The 21,529-nt window shown below is 36.5% G+C and overlaps 1 protein-coding gene across 16 annotated transcripts in view; it reads left to right on the top strand.

The window, feature by feature from the left end:
• The window catches only part of MCTP1 (multiple C2 and transmembrane domain containing 1), a 494,794-nt gene that overhangs the window by 338,341 nt on the left and 134,924 nt on the right, over positions 1-21,529 (top strand). For 14 of the 16 annotated variants that reach the window (XM_081826545.1, XM_081826553.1, XM_081826549.1 and 11 more), the window contains 5 exons: positions 7,977-8,079; positions 9,814-9,916; positions 10,256-10,357; positions 10,738-10,812; positions 12,858-12,977. In XM_081826545.1, coding sequence (XP_081682671.1) covers positions 7,977-8,079; positions 9,814-9,916; positions 10,256-10,357; positions 10,738-10,812; positions 12,858-12,977 — 503 coding nt within the window. Of the gene's footprint in view, positions 1-7,976; positions 8,080-9,813; positions 9,917-10,255; positions 10,358-10,737; positions 10,813-12,857; positions 12,984-21,529 lie in introns of those variants that run through there. The other 2 variants (XM_081826561.1, XM_081826548.1) reach the window with 2 other exon arrangements.

Below are 21,529 nucleotides of genomic sequence, written 5' to 3' on the forward strand. Positions count from 1 at the left end.
AATGTCTGTTCATGTCTTCTGCCCATTTCCTGATTGGATCATTTGTTCTTTGGGTGTTGAGTTTGATAAGTTCTTTATAGATTTTGGATACTAGCCCTTTATCTGATATGTCATTTGCAAATATCTTCTCCCATTCTGTTGGTTGTCTTTTGGTTTTGTTGACTGTTTCCTTTGCTGTGCAAAAGCTTTTTATCTTGATGAAGTCCCAAGAGTTCATTTTTGCCCTTGCTTCCCTTGCCTTTGGCGATGTTTCTAGGAAGAAGTTGCTGCGGCTGAGGTCGAAGAGGTTGCTGCCTGTGTTCTCCTTTAGGATTTTGGTGGACTCCTGTCTCACATTTAGGTCTTTCAACCATTTTGAGTCTATTTTTGTGTGTGTATAAGGAAACGGTCCAGTTTCATTCTTCTGCATGTGGCTGTCCAATCTCCCCAACACCATTTGTTGAAGAGACTGTCTTTTTTCCATTGGACATTCTTTCCTGCTTTGTTGAAGATTAGTTGACCATAAAGTTGAGGGTTTTGAAATACATATTATTTACTCAAGCCATGCAAATGGCTGCCATTTTACACAGTGAACACCAAAGACCTTAGGATTGCCTGATGGCAATCTGGTTCATGATCTGGTTCCCCTTTACTTCTCTGACATGTTCCACCACTGTTCTCAGTGCTCACTGTGCCCCACTATATCAGGGTCCCTGAGCACACCAGGCCTTTGCTCTAGCTCTTGCCCCTTCCTGGGATACTTCTTTCCAGATATCCATTTGAGTACTCCTTCACTTCCTTCAGGTCTTTGCTCACATCTCACCTTCTCCATGAAGCCTACTCCAACCACACTAATTATATTTATAAACTATGCTCCTCCCCCACATTCTTCAAACCCCTTATGCCACACTGTTTGTTTCCATTTTTCATTAACACATATCACTTCCTAACATACAATATAATGTATTTCTTAATTGTGTTCAATATTTAGTCTCTTTTTCTTCCCTCCCCACTACAAATAGAATCCAAGAGAGCAGGGACATTTCCCTTTTTTGTTTACATGGCCTGGCATATAGTGGGCACTCAATAAATATTTGTTGAATAAATAAACATATGATTTTATTATAAACAACTTTCAGTTTAGTCCTCCTTTATTATGGCATTAAGGCCTTATATGAAATTTTGAAATCATGATTGATTTTTATTTCAAAATTTTAAGGAGGACATTACAAAATCTTCAATATGAAAAAGGATGTATTAGGTCTAATGGGCTGAGAGCCACAACTCATGACTTAGTGAGAAAAGGGAAGCCCAGTTATTATTACTCAGTCCCAGAATCAGACCCAGTGGGAACTTAGTGAGTAGTGGCAGTTAATGTATTTCTACCAATCAGATGTTTAAAATATGTTTAGGTCAGTTGATGAAAAAAAGCAAAGGTCAAAACCCCATCTCCAGTGATAAGGGAAGGATTGGAAGATATATCCAATGCACATAGCTTTTTGTTTTGGTGGACCCTATGGAATTCCCTCATCTACGTACAACATTGTTATATGTTATGATTGAAATTCCAGTTTGTGGAAAGGACAGATGGCAATCTTGATTATAATTAAAAAAAAAGATTAAAGTATAGCCATTTCGAACTGTGACACCTGAGGAAATTAAACCAAAGAGCTTAATTTGTGCAAGGTAGGCCCCAAATAAAAGGCCCCAATGGATATGAACTGCTTTCCATGCTATTGAAAGCCTTCTGTGTTTTCAGAGACAGGACAACAAAGAGGTGGTCACTGGGTATCCCCCTACACACACATTTCTATAACACATCACATCCAGCAAAGTGTGCTACTTGTCAGCAGCAAAATGACCCTGGACAAAGCCCACCACTGATGGATCAGGATTAACTTTCTATTCTGGGAGCAAGAATATCATTCAGTATCTTTTGAGTGACTTTAATGCTCAAACCAGTAGTTTGCACAAACTGAAGCCATCCACTTGCCCACGTAACAGGTAACAAGCTAGCAGGGGTGGTGCAGGCTTTCCCACAGTTCTTTATAAACGTGTCAGTGTTGTGACCCCAAAGAGCAAGGGCTAAGAGTGAGAGAGAATTAGCCAGTCAGCACATCCCATTCAGTCCTCTGTGCTGCTTTGAAGACGCCCAGAAAAGGTGCCCATTGGAGACAATTCTGACCTGTTTTTACTGCTGTAGGAATGGCTTTTCACTGTAAGAATTTAGGTGTTAGAGCATGTGCTTTAAAATTTATTATAGATTTACTTTTAAGTTAAGAGAGAAGAAGCTCTAATTTTAACTCCCTTGGGAGATTTTTTCCCCCTGTAAAAATCCATAGGGAAAATAAATAGCCCCTGGTATTTAACGAGATTACGGATAAATGCGCATTAGTCCTAACCTAATATTTTTAAGTATCTATTGTATAGTCACTACATAACATAGATCTAAGTTGCTGTGTTATAGAGTCCGTATCAAAGGGATAAAGAAACAAGTTTAAGCTAAATATTCCTTATCATAAATTGTTAAAGTCTTCTTGTTAGATAATCGTCCTTCTCTCTAAAGCTGTTGGCAGTAGAGATGTGTAATCACCATAGATCACCAGGGTCATCTCACCCACTGAGGAAAAGTCTTTGCCTCCTTTTCCCTTCCTGTTCTAGAGCTAGAGAATGATATCCTTCCCATTGTACCTTTTACGTACCTTTATTACAGCACTAACAGTCCTGCAGTATAATTGCGTATTTACATGCCTATCATGCTCACTAAACTGTGCGTGCCTTGAGTGCTGGACTGTGTCTTAATCATACTTATAATTCCAGGGTGAGAGGAGCAGGCATTCAATAAGTAATGAATGCTTCCAGAGGTATTCCTGTTTCTCTCTAGAAAATTGTCAACAAGGAAAATTGCAGTGTTCTCAAGCAAGGCTAAGACTCTTTCAGCTGTCATGGCGGTTAACACAATCAGCCCCACTGCTCTGATCCTCACCAAGCACTGCAGCAATTTCTATCTTGTATCCAAACCCAAATCTTGCACTTTTTAGCCCAAACGGTGAAAGTTAAGAGAATGCCAGTTGGTACCCACAGGTCAGCTTTAGTCTTATGACAAGAATGACTAAGAGGGAGATAAGGGATTATATAATCTGTTCCCATACATTTAGGCTGTTTAAATAGCCAAAAATTATCAGAAACAAAATACAGTTCAACTTTGGATGCTGCCTTAATTCCTTGCACTTCTGCCCATACAGTATTGAGTAAAATCATCACATGGAGCAGCTTTGCATCACTCTTTAGAGCTTTGCAGAACACAGTGTACTTGGTAGACCTCAATACCGCATCCTGTAGTCAATCCCACTCCCCAGACACTCTCAGCAAGCACAGCAGCATATCACGGGGTCTAACTAGAATGATAAAAGGATGAAAGGAAGGAATAATTAAGGAGATAATTAATGGTTAGGTCCATCACTGGTATTTCTGTGATTGTTTTCGGTTGTTTAAGTGGCACATAATCAAGGCTGCAAAATTTAGGAACTGAAAAGCCAGTCATTTAAAGCATCATTTAGCAAGCCAGATAAGCACATTAACTGTGTGTAGCCACTTCTTTAAAATAAAACTATGGTGAATGCTTTTTAGTGGTAAGTTTATAGAATTTGATATTGTACGTTTACTATTATTTTGGTTGAAATTGCTGTTAATTTTTAATTACCCTTGAATCATGCAGTGGCAGAAGGATACTTTCTAAATTAGTTGAAAATAACATAGTGTGTAAAGACCTGATGTTGGCATCCATTACTGATAACTGTAAAAACATAACTTTATAGAAGGAAAAGATGAATAGAAGTTAAATATAAAATTGGCTGCTCTCTCCTTACGTAAATTTTCCTCTTTGCCAGATTCTAGAGAAAACTACCCTGGGTCCTTTGTTGAATGCTTCTCGTCCTTGGGGGAATAAAAGACCGACTTGGCTAAGCTCAGGGAATTGTTTTCTGTCAGCAAATAACAGTATCAGGCATAAGAGATTGTTCACTGTTGGCATCTTCAAACGCTGTTGGTTCTGCCTTCAGAGTATATTCAGAATCCAAGCACTTTCCATCACCTGGATTGTAATATCCTCCTAACTCTTCCCACTTCCTCCTCCACTGGCTTCTCTCCACCTTATTCTCCAAATAGCAGCTGTCAGATCATGTCACGCCGCAGCCCGAATACCTCCAAAAGCTTCTCCTAGAACTTGTAGAGAAAACCGTATCCTGCAGAGACCTGCCACCCTCCCCACACCTCACCCTCTACTCTTCCCCTTCCCTCAATTCATTCCTTCAGTCACACTGGCTTCTTGGATATTCCTAGACACACCAGGCACGGCCATTTCTCTGACCTTTCCACAACCTGTTGTTCTAGGTAGCCCAGAGCCTACTCCCTTGCCTTTTCTATTTCTTTGCCCATATGCTGATTTCTCAGTGAGACCTTCTCTGACGGTCCTTTAAAAAATTGCACATACATACCAGTACTCCTCATTGCTATTCCTAACTCCTTCTCTATACTACTTATTACCTTCTAAAATACCATAAAATGTGTGTATTCATTGTCTTTTTCCTTAAGGTAAACACCATGAGGTCAGGCTTATCATTATTATTGTTTTATGCACTTATGTCTCCTCAATGCATAGAACACTGCCTGGTACATGGTAAGTAATAATTACTTGTTGAGTGAATGAATCTGTGGTCAAAACATTAGCCAGGTCTTCCCATGTGTGTGGCCTACTAACTACTAAGATATGGCATAGTTATTGGGAAATTGGGAAAGGTCTTGCCTGGTGCCTTATATTTAAATATAGATATATATAAAATCATAGATATATAATTATATATATCTATGATTTCATTTATTTATTTAGACAGAGAGAGAGTGCAGGGAGGGGCAGAGGGAGAGGGAGAGAGAAAATCTCAAGGAGATTCCACGCCGAGCAGGGAGCCCAAGGCGGGGCTCCATCTCACAACCCTGAGATCATGACCTGAGCTGAAATCAAGAGTCGACCCTCAACCGACTGAGTCACCCAGGCGCCCCACATTTAAATATATTTAATTAAAGCTGTGTTAAATAGTAATTTGGTCTAAGATAAAAGTTTCTCTCTCTCTTTTTTTTTTAATGTAAGCACGATTACATTTGGTACAGGGTTTAATATGGTCTCTTAAAATTTACCTTGCTTACCCATTTCAAGTTAAAAGCAGGTACATGTAAGAGAATATTTTTGCCAATGATGGAATGCCCCTGGAATTTAGCAAAATGACTGAGAAGTGGCTTCAGAAGGTGCTTACACTGTTTTTGGTGGGTGTAGCATTGTCTCTAGGGCTTCAATGTCTTCATCCTAATAGAAGAGAGTGAGTGAGAGAGTAAGTAATGTGGTGGTCAACGGCAGATAACCAGTTTTCCCTAGGAATGGTCTTGCAAACTAATCAACTACACAGTAAGAAAATATGGATACCCACGGCCTCATGGGCGTAGGTTTTGATAAATGGATTAGTTTCTTACCAAGATATGGGAAGCGTTAATCATTAAGAACAGATTTTGTTTCTTTAAGACTCCAGATCTTTTGTCAGCAAATACAGGTAGAGTAACAAAGAAAGTGGTGATTTAAGAGACTTTCCATGTGGTTGAAAGTCTCTTACACAATTGAATGTAATTCCTGTAGAAAAGAAATCAAGTGAGGATTTGCATTCTCTGCTGGTAGAAGTTTAAAGTAAAAATATTTTCAGGGCACCTCATGGCTCAGTCGGTTAAGTGTCCGACTCTTGATCTCAGCTCAGGTCTTGATTTCACAGTCATGAGTTCGGTCCCCGTGTCGGGCTCCACACTGGGCAATAAAAATAAAATAAAGTAAAATGTTTTCCCAATAGATTTTGGTCTCTGGAGTTTGTTCTTGTGTTTTGCTATTGAAGAGGTGGGGCAGTTTTGACTGCATCTGTTACACATTGCTGATCATTTGAGGGCGAGTAAAACCAAGTCAGTTGAAATATAATAGTAATTGAAGTAAAGCAAGTGAAAATGAGGAAACAGAAATGCCCAAAAGTGCTATCTTTATATAGTTTTTTTTAACTAAATTAAGATTTACATGAATGTACACATATATGAGAAAAATTAAAAGAAGGTCCCAGGAAGAGTGTGAATGTTCCACTTGTCTTTTAGGTAAAAGTTCCAACACTAATCAATCTAATGTTCTGTCTAAAGTGATGGCAGAATAGTGATGCTTCTGACATGGAATTCTAATAAATATGGCTTTAATTTTCTCTCTGATCATTACAGGTAGATTTTTTAAATCTCTCCAACCCTTTTATAAATTATTTGAGGTGGTAGTGTGTGTCCTTTTTCTTATGGTATGCATGTTACCCAGTACAAAGCTAGGTGAAAAGACTTTATATGGGCCTTAAGAATAAGTAAGGCTTTTGAAATTGTTTGAATCCACTTTTTATGCTTGTACCTGAATTCCGTGGAAGAAAATAAAATTGTTGATGTGGCAAATAAAACATTTTGCACTGTTTTAATGAACAAAATGTTCTTTTTTGAATTCTGTCTTCCATGGTGTGTATGTGTGTATGACTAAAAAAGAAAAAAAAGGAAAATACAGATCCAAAGGCAGAAATAAAAATGTCAACAGACCTCAAAGACTTTCGATTCTCTATTCGTTATTCAAAATTGTTCCCAAGACCAAAAATTGAAAAGACTACCATACTGCTAAATTATGCAGTCATCCTGGGGTATATGAGGCCGCTGAACTAACACACATATATTTACTCTTTTTTTTTTATTATATAACTAATAAATTAAATTAAAGGTGAGTCAAAGTTTGTATGACTCATTTTAAGAATCACAATATGGAAAGTAAATACACTGCTGTGTGGGAATACATGACTTATCTGTCATTGATAGCTAATGAATTCCTTCCTATTAAAATTTAATTGAAAATCTTCAATGATATTTAAGCTTTCACAGAAGTGTAAACTACTGTGACTACAATTCACAATGCATTTAAAACAATTATTCTTTATCATTAAAGTTAATAATATGCACATTAACCTCTTATGTAGTCTAAATCAATATTGTAGTTTAAAAGATATGACCTCTGGACAGCTTTGTCTAAATATTGATTTCATTGTCATTTGTATAAGGTATCAAACAAATTACACGCAGCACTAATATCATTAATGCTGCCCCCATAGAGCCTCTGACTTTATGGGGTTCTTATAATACAGGACATGACATTACAAAATATTGAGGATATCACAAAATATAATTGCCGAACGGACAAGATTTGATTATGGCAGAACAGGCTCGCTGTAAACAGATGATAACTTCCAAATTCTTTACTCTCAGTGGACAGGAAAAAATACTGCTCTTTAACATGCAGATTGGTTGTTGAGCTTAAGTTTCAAATGGCAAAATTTTTTCTGCCTCTGAGGGTTTAATTTACCTTCTTGTGATGCCAGAGACATTTCAGGAGGGAATCTAAAGTCACATTACAATGGTGTCATTCTGTTATATAGCAGTTTTCCCAACATAAATTTGTTTAGTTTTGTTTAGAAATTTCTGTTAAAAGTTACTACTGAGTCGGAGGAGTTGGAAAATATATGCGTAAAAGTGAAGGGGTTGAGCCTTTCAAATGATCTTTATAGAACTAAATAAAAACTGACTGAGAGATGGACATGCATCACAGTTTCTCTCATAATAATTATTACTATTTTTTGTAAAAAAAAAATAAGTACAAATCAAAATACCAGCTGTATAATTTCCTTTCTTTTACTTTTTTCAGGTTCTAATTTGCTAGGAATCACAATTGTTAACACTCTCCAGTTACATCTAACTCTATTTTGATGTTTAAATTTTTTAAACTGTATGTTACTTTTTGTTTTTCATAAAACTTTTCAGAAAAGCGATGTGGCCATGATCATGACACTGTGAACTGTGGGTGTTATTTATACTAAAAATGTTCCCCCCCAAATCTCTCGTAGGTAAAAGTGACCCATTTTGTGTAGTTGAACTGAACAATGATAGGCTGCTGACACATACCGTCTACAAAAATCTTAATCCCGAGTGGAACAAAATCTTCACATTGTAAGTAATCATTACCTTGAGCTCCTTTCAAAAATGGAGCTAATAATATTTATTTTTGAGATATTTGTGTGTGTGTTTATTCTTAACTGATGAGCAGCTCTGCATCTGGACTGCCGCTGCTCGCAACAGCGAATATCATAATTGTAATACCTTTCCGACAGAGAGACCTGGGGAAAGAATATGCTATTTTTCTTTGTTTTCACAGATTCTTTTTTTTAAAACTGTGATTTTTATATGGTTTGACTAAGGATTTTGCTTCCATTAACTGAATGGCCATACTGCTTCTTCCTTTTATACTTTCTATTGAAATTCTCCCCAACTGCATTGACACCAGGGAGGACAAAGCTCTATTTGTTCCATTCCCCAAATCAGCAAACAATCCAGTCTTGAATTCAGAGATGCTTTAGTTTTGCTTTGTTGCATTTTAGTACAATAAGGATATTAAGTATTGTCCCAGTTACCAGAACACCATTCGGGTTAATTTTCCTTTTGTTTTAAAAAAAGTTTATAAATCTTTTGACCACGCACTAAAAGCTGCTGATCTACACCATAGTATCTCCTAAGTCCAGGGTGTGTGTGTGTGTTTTAAACGGGGCTTTAGAAATGAACTCTGAACAAAGGAAAACTCTCCAAACAGAGTATTTCTTAAAAGTTTTCTAACATAGTTTAATTTTTTTGTATATGAAAACTGCTAAATTCCTCATTAATTTCTTATAATGTCTCTGCTTAAGAGCGAGTAACTAATCAGATTTAATTATCTGACTAATTTATCTTTAAGGAATTCCACATTTTTATAAGAGATGAAAGCCTGGTCAGTAGACTTGCACTCCTAAGAAGATTGTTGAGAGTGTTCTTCTCTGGAATGCATAACTGAATGAATAGGTTTGATTATTATCAAAGCCATTAATTGATTGTGCCCCGATAAAGCCCCTTCTCACACGTGGTTGCAGTCTTTCAGTAATGAATATATTCTTTTTTTTTGTTTTCTCTTAATTCATGTTTTCTTGGTAAACAGTTTGATCAAAGAATAAATGCTGTCAGCAATTGGGGTTTATTTTTCCAGAAACAAAAATGAAGAGCTCGCACAGTTGTTTATTAACATATGTTGTCTTTGGAACGTAATGGGACACTATTTAATTTCTAAATCCTGGGGTGGTACAATAGCTATCAATGTTACATTTTCTCCATTCTGTTTTCTGTGTTGGTTAGTTTTTACTATAAACCTACCAGAAATAAGTCAATGTTTTGGTAGGAACTGTAAACAAAGGAGATGTCCTACTATTACAGAAAAAGAAAAATTGTATGAGATATACTGTGACTCTTGCTGATATCAAATTTAATGGAGTTTTACATGGGGTTAATAGGAAGCTAGGAATTATTGTGATAATAATGAGAGGGAAAAGTCTCAAAAACATCAGTGCCACTTATTGATTTTTTTTTACGCTAATTCTGTGCCCATCCAGATGGAAAATTATATTTCATTAAAAATTATAACTTGAAATTACAATAGTGTTCAAAGTTCCAGATAACAGAACCAACACTGTAGTCTACGAAGGTGCATTATGGGAAATTCTGTCAGATACCAAGCTACCTTGTAATATGTGTATATGCAAATAGCATACCTAAAAACACATACACACAAAATCAGCTGGAGCCATCTAAATTTTCAAAAGCATTTTTGTTCTTGTTCCCCACTGATGAAGTCTTTTCTTCTTACGTATATTTATTATGCAGCAACATTAAAGATATCCATTCAGTTCTTGAGGTGACAGTTTATGATGAAGATCGGGATCGAAGTGCTGACTTTCTGGGCAAAGTTGCTATACCATTGCTGTCTGTAAGTTTTATTCACCTGACACACTGCTCTGTGTTGCTTTTGCTCAAGGGAAAAAAAAAAAAAAAAAAAACCCTCAGCTCTGTATCTGTCATTTCTCAACCAAGGTCTGTAATAAGAACACTAAAAATTTTAACATACTCAATTCACGGCCATGTTGAATCCCATGATAGTTAATTTTTCCTGACAGACTTGATCCTGGTAATGAACAGGTACTTGTCAGAATTGCCACAGTTGTTTTGGGTTCTCTGTCAGTTTCAGCAGCTGGGGGTCAAAGGTCACTGAGGGAGTGTATTCAGCGGAGACCGCGAGACAGACGGCTGTCATGTCCTTTTCCCGCAGATTCAAAATGGTGAACAGAAAGCCTACGTCTTGAAAAACAAGCAGCTGACAGGGCCAACAAAGGGGGTCATCTATCTTGAAATAGATGTGATTTTTAATGCTGTAAGTCTTAACTTTGGCTTTTTTGTACTGCTAAAGAGTTCAGTTTCATGAAAGCTTTTGTTCCCGATTTGTAGAGAATTTCTGTCATTCCTCGTCTTCTCTAAACCTTGATGTATCCCAGAGAATGCGCTTCCGCCACTGCCTGGCACACCCACACTTTCTGTTACAGTTGGCGGCTGCCGCTGCCTCCGTACGGCGGCCGCTGCCTGCCGGCGTAAGCGGTGCAAGCGCGTGCGTGTGCAACTGTATACATTTGTATTTTATGAGCGCAGCAGCCAGGACTTTGAAACTTTAGGAATTATTGCAAATTGAACTGCGTGAAAAACTTGTAAACGGTGGTAATATATGAGTCCATAACAGACACATATGTTGATGTATAGGTGAAAGCCAGCTTACGAACATTAATACCCAAAGAACAGAAGTACATTGAAGAGGAAAACAGACTCTCTAAACAGGTAAAAAGCAAGGAAAGATGAATCCCTCTGGGAAGACCTGATTATATCTGCAAAACATCTAGGTAAATTCAAATAAACTTTGGAAGTGTGGAGGGGGGGAAGACTAGGGAATTTTTGATCATCTACTTATGTGAAATGGCTCTTTCTCTCTTTCTTTCCTTTTTTTTCCCTTTCTTTCTCTCTCTTCCCTTCCTTTCCGTAAGAGATCAAACAAGGACAATACCAAACTAATAAATTGGATGGGGGTGGTCAGAGTGGAAAGGGGATACTGTAGGCGCTGCGTAGAACGGATATGTATTCCTGCATTAGCCAAAGAATGATCATTTTGAACATAAAATACTGTCTGATTGCCATGGAATGTGTAAATGAGAACCACCAAAGGCTGAGGTTCAAATGTATGTCCAGACCACCCACAGGTATGGTGCAGGTGTGTGTAAAGCGAGCCCTGGGTAAAGCTCTTCCCTCTAATCCACAAGAGAGGGGGCTCCATCTTTTAAGGGAAACCTTCCTGTTAATTAGATTTTGACTATGGTCTTTTAGAAGTGAACTTTTATTGGCACTTTTAGCGAAGAAAATAGAAAACCAGCACATCTGATTTTTCTGTCATGAAGAAATTTTAACTAGGGCTCTATATCTTGTAATTAGACCTAGATTTAAATTAGGTTTGATACCAAGTTAAGAAAGGGTGCTAAGCTACCTCTTTAAAAAAATGTTTACTTCCAATTAACGCAGCTAAAATAAAATGTTTTTGCTATGGCTATAAAGTTTACAGAACTCATTTGTGTGTGTTAAAATATTTAACGATTTTCTGTGCTATTAGAAGACTAAAATTAGTTTTGTTTTTAATCTAATCAATTCACCATAAACAGTGGGATCTTTGGTTGTTTAAAGACAGTGCATGAATTACAAATGCAATATCTATCTAAATAGAAATACAGATTACATTTTTTTCACAATTAGAGATAAAAGTAATAAAAGGAGCTCTAAAAGGAAGGTCATCAGGGGAGGAAGGAAAGAAGGAAACAAATAGGGTGACTCTTTTCGCGAAAGAATTTCCATTTTAACAACTTGTTAAAACTGGTATGCTTGTTCAGGCATCTATATTTATACACACACACATACACATATTTTTTCCAAATGACCTCAAGAAGCTTCACTTCTTAAAAATACCAGATCAGTATCGAAGTATATTTGGCATTAGCAAAATATTAACCTGCAGACATAGTAGTCTAATTAGTAACACAGTTGTAGATCATTTTTTGTACCCTCATCTAGTAGAGGGGCTATTCTTTTTATAGTTATAGTCATGCCTTGTTTTACTTGTTAGATTTAAATTATATCAATTCTCATATACCGTTTTAATGAAAGATTTTGTAAAGCATTTGGTTACCATAAATTTTTTCCTAACTCCAAAATTATGAAAAAAGCAATGAGAAAATATAGGTTAAATTGATTGTGGAAAAGAGAGAGAGAGAATAAGAGAGAGAGGGAGAGAGACCGAGAGACAGAGACTGAAAAATTGATAGTAAATAAGGGAGGTTCCTACAAAAATGGTGAAAATTTTGTTTTCTGTAATAAAGCAATACTTGACAGGTTTTCCTCTAAGACGTGAAATTAAAACATTTCACGTTATCCATTTCACTTTGAAATATCTTGAAGTTAAAGCATTTAAAGAATCTTAAAATCACAATGAGATTTAAGAGTAAAAAAATATATATTTAAGGTTCACAGTATATAAATGTTCTTAATCTCTTGGAGATTTTAGATTTTTTTTTTCTTTTGAACAAAAGTAGCCCGACCCACATAATAATATTATTTAAGAAAATATATTTAGCTGAGAAATTGCTCTTGTAATTCAGTTCTTTCTACTTTCTTCAGAGATACTTCTCTTCCTTTAACTCTTGAGCCAAATTGCTTGGTATATTCTTACAACTTTATTAACTTTCTGAATCCTTTTTAAGTCACACTAAGCTTGAAGAATTTTGTACCATATCTGATGGTTTTTAGTCTTGCAAATTCTGATAATATTTTCATCTTCCTTACAGCTGCTACTAAGAAACTTTATCAGAATGAAGCGTTGTGTCATGGTGCTCGTAAATGCTGCATACTACGTTAATAGTTGCTTTGATTGGGATTCACCCCCAAGGAGCCTCGCTGCTTTTGTGGTATGATAATTCTTTATTACTTACATTGTTATTCATTAAATTCAGTAATCATAGCTGCATGTTTCTGTGGCTATAGTAACAGTTATGTTGATGTGGCCATTTTAAAACTCCTATTTTAAGACTTGACTGGACAGATTTGCCGTGGGCAGGAACCTGATGGATCGTTCAAGGTCCGAGTCCAAGAATACACATCCCCCCCCCCCAGATTTCCGGAAAGCAAGATATCTCAGCCAATATATAATTTTCTCCATGACAGTCAAAAAGTAAAATTTTACATATTGCATAATTCCAAATCCCAATAACAGCGCCAAGAAAAGTCCTTAGTGTTAAAAAAAATTAATAATCTTGACCATCCTCGTCTTTATTTTATTGTTTTATAGATTTTTTTTTCAAAATAGGAAAATCGTTGGCAGTAGGATGCTAGTTGGTAATGTTTGAATATGTGAGTCAATTGGAAGTGGATGTGACCTATTTAAGAGACATTTTATTGTTTCTGAGATTTTCAGTTTTTAAAGAGGCACAAGTGAGAATTTGATAGATCCAGATAGTTCTCTAACAGTGTTCATCTTGTGGCCTTTTACTTTGGTTATTTAAAAACTGCTGATGAGACCAACTTGCAGAGCTCGAAAATCTGAGAGAACACTTTCCTCTGAGCTTTAGCTGGGATTTTCTGCTCTCACATTAGTTTTGCTTATTCAGGATTTCAGTTTGAAGTTTAAGTGGAGTCCTTCTTTCGAAATCCTTTATTTTACTGTCATATTTGTTAGAATATGAGTACCTTATGCTTCCTTATAGTTTCCAGGTTAGCAAAATCTGACTTTATTATGGAGGCTTACAAGAAGAGCCTTAATTATAGTAACAATTCAACATTTTAGTATTACCATTCAAATGAGTGTATGCACATCTGTTTAGCACTTTGAGCTCTGTCCTTCTCTCGGGCCTTGTATGGGACTTTCATTAATGTCTGAGCACATGGAACAAAGAGTGAGTATGTCCCTTTGTGTTGCAAGTTACCAGAAAGTTAGGCGGCCAGCTTCCCATAGACATGTTGTTGTCTCCTTAAAGAAAGCGATTGCCATCATCATTAGGATTTAGAAAAGAAAATCTGCCTCTTTCAATATTCTTTTATTTAGTGCCTTCACATAATAAATATGTCAGGGTACTGTTAGGCAAACTTTATTATGATTTTTCAGTATCATAGAGGCACTTTGATGTTAATGAGGAAAAGACGATACTGAGTTTCTGTGTGTATTTTATGCCATTACTTCGAGGTTCCACGGGGCCTTATAACAGACACAGTAATATTCTCCTGAAAAGGCCATGATGCCATCTTTGATTCACTCTTTCCAAAGTCATTCCCCACAACTGTTTGCGAAATTTGAAAACAGAGAAATCTCTATAATTATGTCATTCGTTCAGGAACATTCATTTCGAATGTTTTAACATTACAATGTGTTGTGTAAGTTTTCATAAACTCCCTCTGGCTTCCCGAGGTTGCTCATGTGAAATGAATTCAAGATGGCAGACTTTTTTCCCCAATTTTCTTCTGATTAAAAAAAAATCAGGCACTGAAAGTCCAAGAAACTTCAGTACATGTATCTGATAATACTTGAGTGGTTTCACTATAAGGGAATCAGAGTTCACCAGGAGGAAATATAATAATATCTCTCTTAGCTTGTAGTCAGTTTCCAACAGCCTTGGTCATACAAAACACAAACTGAATGCAAGATGCTTGCAAAAAAGAGTCCGGGGAGGCCACCGTGAAGGAAGGAAAAGGGCCTGCAGACACTGATGGTGAGAAACAAGTCCTCACAAGCTGCATGTGAATATGCAGTGAGAGTACTTTTGAGGAAGAAATGATAATATTAACTGTCCATTGAATAGAAGCACTGAATCACACTCTACTGAATGTGGTTGAAATAACAAATAACAAAACTGAACTGCATTTATCTAGACCTGAGCTGGGCATTCCCTGAGAACGGGGGCCCTGCCTTTTTCACCCTAGTACTCCAGCATCACCTGCAGAGTATCTAGCACTTGGTAGGCTCCCAATATAAATGGCTATCTAAATCAATAGACCAGCCAATAAACCAGTCAATCAGTCTGAAAATTTTTTAAAGAGGAGAAAGTCTTCTTGAATGATGCCACATAAATAGGGCTTTGCTCTAGTAAAGTTGGTTATTAAATGATGATAGACATAGCTTAATGCTCTGCAGCAATTTTCCCTTGACCTTTACTTAAATTCTGATGAATTTAATCCTCTAAATAAGAATATAATAATCCTCTATATAATAACAATATATAATAGTATATTATTACATTATATATGTGCTGTATGTTATATATATAATAATATAAATCCTCTAAATAATACAATAATCCTCTATATGTGTTATATATATAACAACTAATATATAATAATATAATAATCCTCTAAATAATAATACAATAATCCTCTATATAAAAATAACAACAACTCATACTTCCTGAGCATTTATGTGACAGGAAACTGTTTTACAGGTACTAAGGCACGAAAGTGCCTTTCATGCATAAATGAATTTAATATTCCCGACAACATAATTATAAGATAGATACTATTATTTTCCTGATATACAGAGGAAAAAACTGAGGCACAGAAAAGAACCTTGCCCAAAGTGCACAACAGATATTATTTTCTTTCTAAAAGAGCTTTCTAATATGCACCTTATAATCTAAGTCTCATAACAATTCAGGAAAAATACTGTTGTAGGATTTTAATTCCTCTTTTAGATATTAAATGATGTATTTAAAAATGAAATGTTTTGGGGTGCCTGGGTGGCTCAGTCATTAAGCATCTGCCTTCAGCTCAGGTCATGATCCCAGGGTCCTGGGATCGAGCCCCGCATCGGGCTCCCTGCTCGGCGGGAAGCCTGCTTTTCCCTCTCCCACTCCCCCTGCTTGTGTTCCCTCTCTCGATGTGTCTCTCTGTCAAATAAATAAATAAAATCTTAAAAAAAAAAAAAAAAAGAAAAGAAATGTTTCAAAGATCTCATTGCATAACCAGAGCCCTTTTAGGCCCGTTTATTGAAAAGAGCTGCTTTCCATTAGGAGAGGAGTATGAGCAGCACCCCATTGTTACAAACATATTGTTCCCATCATTCCCTGTTGATGGATCTCGGGTCTATTATTATAATATTGGTTCCACTTGGCCCACTTTTTCATAAATGCAGCTGCTTCACGGAGCACATTATGTGGCTTGGTTTTAGGCCCAGATCAGTAAACTTCGTAATGTTTAAGTGCCTTTTTTTTTTCCTATTCCGTTTTATTTTTCTTTGCTAATTTTCTATCCAAAAATAAATGTAGAATAATAAAATCAAAATGGAAAAACAATAATTTTTTTGTCCCAATGTCAATTCAAGTGGAAAGCTTAAGAAACGCAGGGTTAGAGCTGCTCCAGCCTCTTTGGCCCTACCTATGTGTGCTGGGAAAGATGCAGAGCAGGCGGCCGAGATTAGAAGCTTGCAACCGGCCTGGGAGGTAAGGGATAAAATAGAGGCGAGCTTGTTCCTGGGAATGTCCTTGTTACTGCACGCTATGAATTAGGTTTTTAAATTTTACTATGAATATTGAATGCCTAAGAGCAAACACAGGCGTATGTGGCACAGAAGGCCCTGCTCGTCTTTGGAATCATCTATTGTAGACGTGGAAATGTCTCATAAATTGGGTCTAATTTTCATCAGGCTCTTGACCAGACATTTGTGTTCTTGTGGATGTCAGTGGGTGCAACATGGAAAAAAAAAAACAGAGTGCACACTTTCTCTTCAGTACTGTCATTTCTCACTGTAATGAGCACAAAAATAATTGGACAACTGAGCTATCAGTGAAAGGACACACTTCAGTGTGCGTCAAAGAATTATTTTACAGGACAAACTTTAATCTTTAAATGTGATTGTAGATAATTTGTGGTACCATCTGTCCATTTGGAATTGTTTTAGCCTTTTCTGTCGTTACACAGTGAGTGCCGCTGTGTTTAACAGTAACATTTGATATTTTACACATTTAATTTCTGTTCTGCTGTGTGGTCCTTAGGGAATGGAGCGCTAGTGCTACATGAGAGAGACAAAGTATTGATCAGTTAACATTTCAGCTACATTTATGTATGTCGCAAAATTAATGAAAATGCCAGACAAAAATGTCAGAGTGCACAAAAAGGTAGAATTTAAATTTGGTAGTTTAATGAAAAGTTTAAGATGTGCATTATCAAAAATGTCCTCTTGCCTTTAAAGTACAATTCCTAACAGAATAACTACAGGGGGACACATATTTTACTTAGAGGAACAATGAACGTGAATTATGAAGGGATGTCAACCCCTCAGAGTACTTTGTGTTGGAATGGGCATGTTTGAATGCCTAACTGTTACTCATAAAATACATTTGTTTCTGTTCATATCTGGAAGGCTACTGGCTTCAACCCTCTGTACTGACCAGCCTATGAGGCAGGCTTCCTACGGAGATTCTCCCCGCCACCTAGGTCGGCCTTGGTATCCCTATGTTCCTTTTGTGTCAAAATTGAGAATTCCCTCTACAGCAATTCATCCAGGCCACTCTGGTTCATTACTCCTTCCTTTCTGGGTCCTTTTCAAATGCCTGGTTTTCCTTTGCTTCCAGATAATTTGTGCTCCACCTTCATTCACTCCCCATTTTAGTAAAGGATCACACTTGGGACAACAGCTACTCTCAGAAAAGCTGGGCCATTATGCAGGAAAAGAGAAAAAACAGAGATGATGTATGCAAAGAATGACATGAGGCAGCTCTGTGTAGCCAAATGATTTAAAAAAAAAAAATGGAGGAAGCGTAAGCAAGGGAGGAAGGACTGAACTTGCAGAGGCGTTGGGAATATAATACAACGATCTGAGGACAATAGGCTCACGAGGATACTGTATTGAGTATTTTCTGGGGAGAAAGCCTGCTGCTATTAAAGAACATATGGATTTTTCTAAAAGTTGTTACAAACAATAAGGCCATTTTAAGTGGCCTTCACGTTCAAGGACTAAAAAAGGGGGCATTGCTTAAGAAGAAATATCAATGTGAGAACAAAGGCATAGCTACATCTACATGTAGTTCAAGTCTCAACATTCATGTTAGTGAGCATTGTGGGGGGATTGTACTGGACATAGGAAAAGGTAACTTTAAGATTCCAACAGAAATTTCTGTTTTCAACATTTAAGAGATCTCAGTAGTACCACACCAACAAAATTATGCTTCGAGTCTATGGCAGTTTTCAAATGATTTTTATAGAAGCTTTTGTTGTTATTGTTGCTACAATTATTTTTTCAGTGCTAAGCAGAAAAATTGGAAATGTTCCAGACGTAATTGTTGTTATTTTCCCTGCAACAACAAAAACAGAAGGACCCTCGAAAATCAAAGAAACAAGTACTAAAGCAAAATGATCTATATAACTCATGGTCCTATCCTTGCATTCTCTCATTTTCCTAAAATTATGTAGATCAAAATTTCCTTTTGTCCACCCTTCTTCATTTATGCTTTCCTCTGAAAACACTTATTAAGTTTACTAAACAATACTTCCAGTCTAATTTATACAAATTTTAAAGGTACATTAAACATTTCCTTTACAAATGTGTGAGGAAAGAAGAGAGCCTATATAGAATTTCATTGATTTAGAAGATTGTATACCTCCAAAATGACCTAAAATTCCTTTTACAAAGTCAAAGACTATTGACACTTAGAAGATTCCAGTACTACAATTTCCTTTTCAGTAAATAGATTGTATGTCCAATTCATATGGACATACTGACACTTTAAGTCGATAGTCAAACTCTACATTTTCCCCCCAAATTTATCTGAATTCCAAGGAAGAAAAATTTTTTTCAAACATTGGCCTGTAAAAAATTAGGTTTTCTTAGGTGGTGCCTCTCACAAAGCACCGCATATAAATTCTTGCAATTGCATAAAAGCCCCCCAAAGACCACAATTTAGAAGTGAGTTGAGTTTTAGGAATAATCACAGTTAGCTAAAAATCAACCGTGAATCTTAGGAAATGTAGCAAATCAGGTATTAATGGAACAAAGCATTTTGACTAGATTTCTCTAATCCTTCTTGAGGAGTTATGCTCTAGCTCAGTTTATAGATCTATTTAAACGTGTAGTCTTTTTGTTTTGTATTTTAGCTGTTACATCTACAAAGGCAGCACCTCCTCAAATCAGTGCGTAGTTCTCTTTAAATGGTGCCAACACCCTTTTTTTGTTGTCTATTTTCAGAGATGTCAGCAAAATGGCCTCCCGTTCTTTGGAGGGAGATAATCACCTAAGACACAGTCTACTACCCCCTGAAAAGCTTATTCCTCTGAAATTTTATTGTGTACTTACAAGAAGAAGAATTTAATTCTTACAGCATGTCACACACACATTTTCTATTATCTCTACTCTTCCTCCTTTGTCCTGTAAGGTAGGAAGTAGTAAAATGCTATAACCTGGGACATACTCTTTTATGGATGATTGGGGGAAAATTTAAACTACTTCACTTTTTCTCAGGTAGAGTGCTATTGCGCTGTATTATAATCAAACATAAACTGCAAATATCAGGAACATAATGGTGATACCTTATTGAATTCAGGAATTAGCCTTCTCGTGAACCTTCATGGTTTGTGTAATGAAAGCTTGGGCGGTTGGGGATACCAGGGGCTCAGTGTGGTCTCCTTCTGGCTGTATGGCTGTCCCACTTCACCACAAGCATTACTTCTCAGGTAGTTTTAGCCTCAGGACCTTTATGACACCCTTTACACATATGTGACTTCATCCAGATTTTATAACTGAGTTGACTTAAGGATCAACAATTATAAAATAATGAAGTCACGATCTGTCCTCAGATTCCTAAACCAATGTTTTGTCCTCAGAAGAATTTTCTACCGTCCGGCTTCAGTTTAAATTGTTTGTGACAAAAGAGCAAGCCACATTCTATTGTGAAATATTATCGTGTAAAGGGTTTTTGCAATGAAAAACATTTAAATGAATGAGATAATTCTATGATTTATTTTACTAAGATTTTGTAAAGTAAGTAATAACTCTTCTGAAAGATTTTAAATTAGCACAGAAATGCAGTCGTTAAAATACTTTAGTCAGTAAGTTTATCCTGCGCATATTTTTATGCCCCCTTGTATCAGGCAAATATTAAGAAATAGGAATAGAATGCTTTCTTTGTCCCGTTTTCCTATTTTGACCAGTCATGAAGATGTACCTTAGAATTATGAATGTATTAGAATTAATTTGCCAAGGGAGAAGCTGACCTGAAATGTTAAGAAAGTTGTTTCTGTTTTTTTGTGGCTCCTTCTCTTGCCCTCATTTCACGACATTGACCATTACAGTCAGAAATGGGGATAGACCCAGTAGCCAGGCTTGCCACAGTATGTCTGGGAGTTATGACTCCACGTTGCGCCTTCTCCTTTACTGTGACGACAGAGGCCCAACACTCAGCAAGTGGTAACATCAGCGATCAGTAAGAGAGGAAAGATGAAGGAGTAAACATTTCTCACATTCACACCAGTCATCAGCTATTGGCTCAAAGGGATGTAATGAAGAGAAAATCAGAGAAAAGCTAACAAGCAAGAAAAGATGGAAATTATATTAAAGTGTCAGTACATATTTGAGTGAAAATGAAAGGCAACCTTGATTTTAAGAATGGAAAAGGAAATGTTAGAGATAAAACTTGGCTTTTATTTTATCTTAAGTCAGTGTTTCTCAGTGGGTTTTTTCCCCCATATTCAAGCACCTAAGAAGAAAATTTTCATTAAATGAGAGAAAATAAATGTTAAGGAATAAGATTTTCTCAGGGAATGTTGGGTTTTAGAAGGTCACAAATCATTGTAATATCTAAGCTTTTTTTTAATTCTCCCCTAAGAACCAATTTTTGCCCCCTCGGGTGCCATATTGCCCCCCATTGAGCATGCATGCTTGTAAATGAGGTTTAATGTGAGCTTAACTATATTCATTTTCATGCTTTCGGTAGTGAAGTCTAGTTGCAATATTCTGTAGTTTGCATACAATAGAAATTATTCCCATAGGTAATCAGTCTGGAGAAAGATAATTTGTGATCTCTACACAAAATTATTGACTACATTAGAGTCCAATTAAAGAAAGGATTTTGTTTGGCTTCATAGAGGTTAACAAATTGAATCTTCCCCTTATGAAAATCCATATGAGAGTTTTCTTCTCTATACCAATTGCAAGGGTGCATTGTTGTGCTTCCCTGAAATGGAGAGTGGGCTGAACATTAATTCTGCCTAAGTAATATAACCTCCATCATTATGAGGGTTTGATGGGTTTTGTCTATACATTGCACTGTATTTATGACTAGTAGATAATCTTTACATTCTTAAACGAATATCATTATGTCAGAGATATAAAAGCATACTTCATTAGGCTCGATTACCTATTAGATCTTCATTGGAAGGGGAGGAAAAAGGTTGTGGAATAGGGAAGTCATTTAAAACAGTGAAGATACATGTTTTACTGGCTGTTCTGCATGTCAAGTTGTCTAATACTCCATAGGATTCAAAA

This window comes from Leptonychotes weddellii, chromosome 7 (assembly GCF_054177405.1).
Source record: "Leptonychotes weddellii isolate Sample4059 chromosome 7, ASM5417740v2, whole genome shotgun sequence".
In the NCBI taxonomy this organism is placed as follows: domain Eukaryota; kingdom Metazoa; phylum Chordata; class Mammalia; order Carnivora; family Phocidae; genus Leptonychotes; species Leptonychotes weddellii.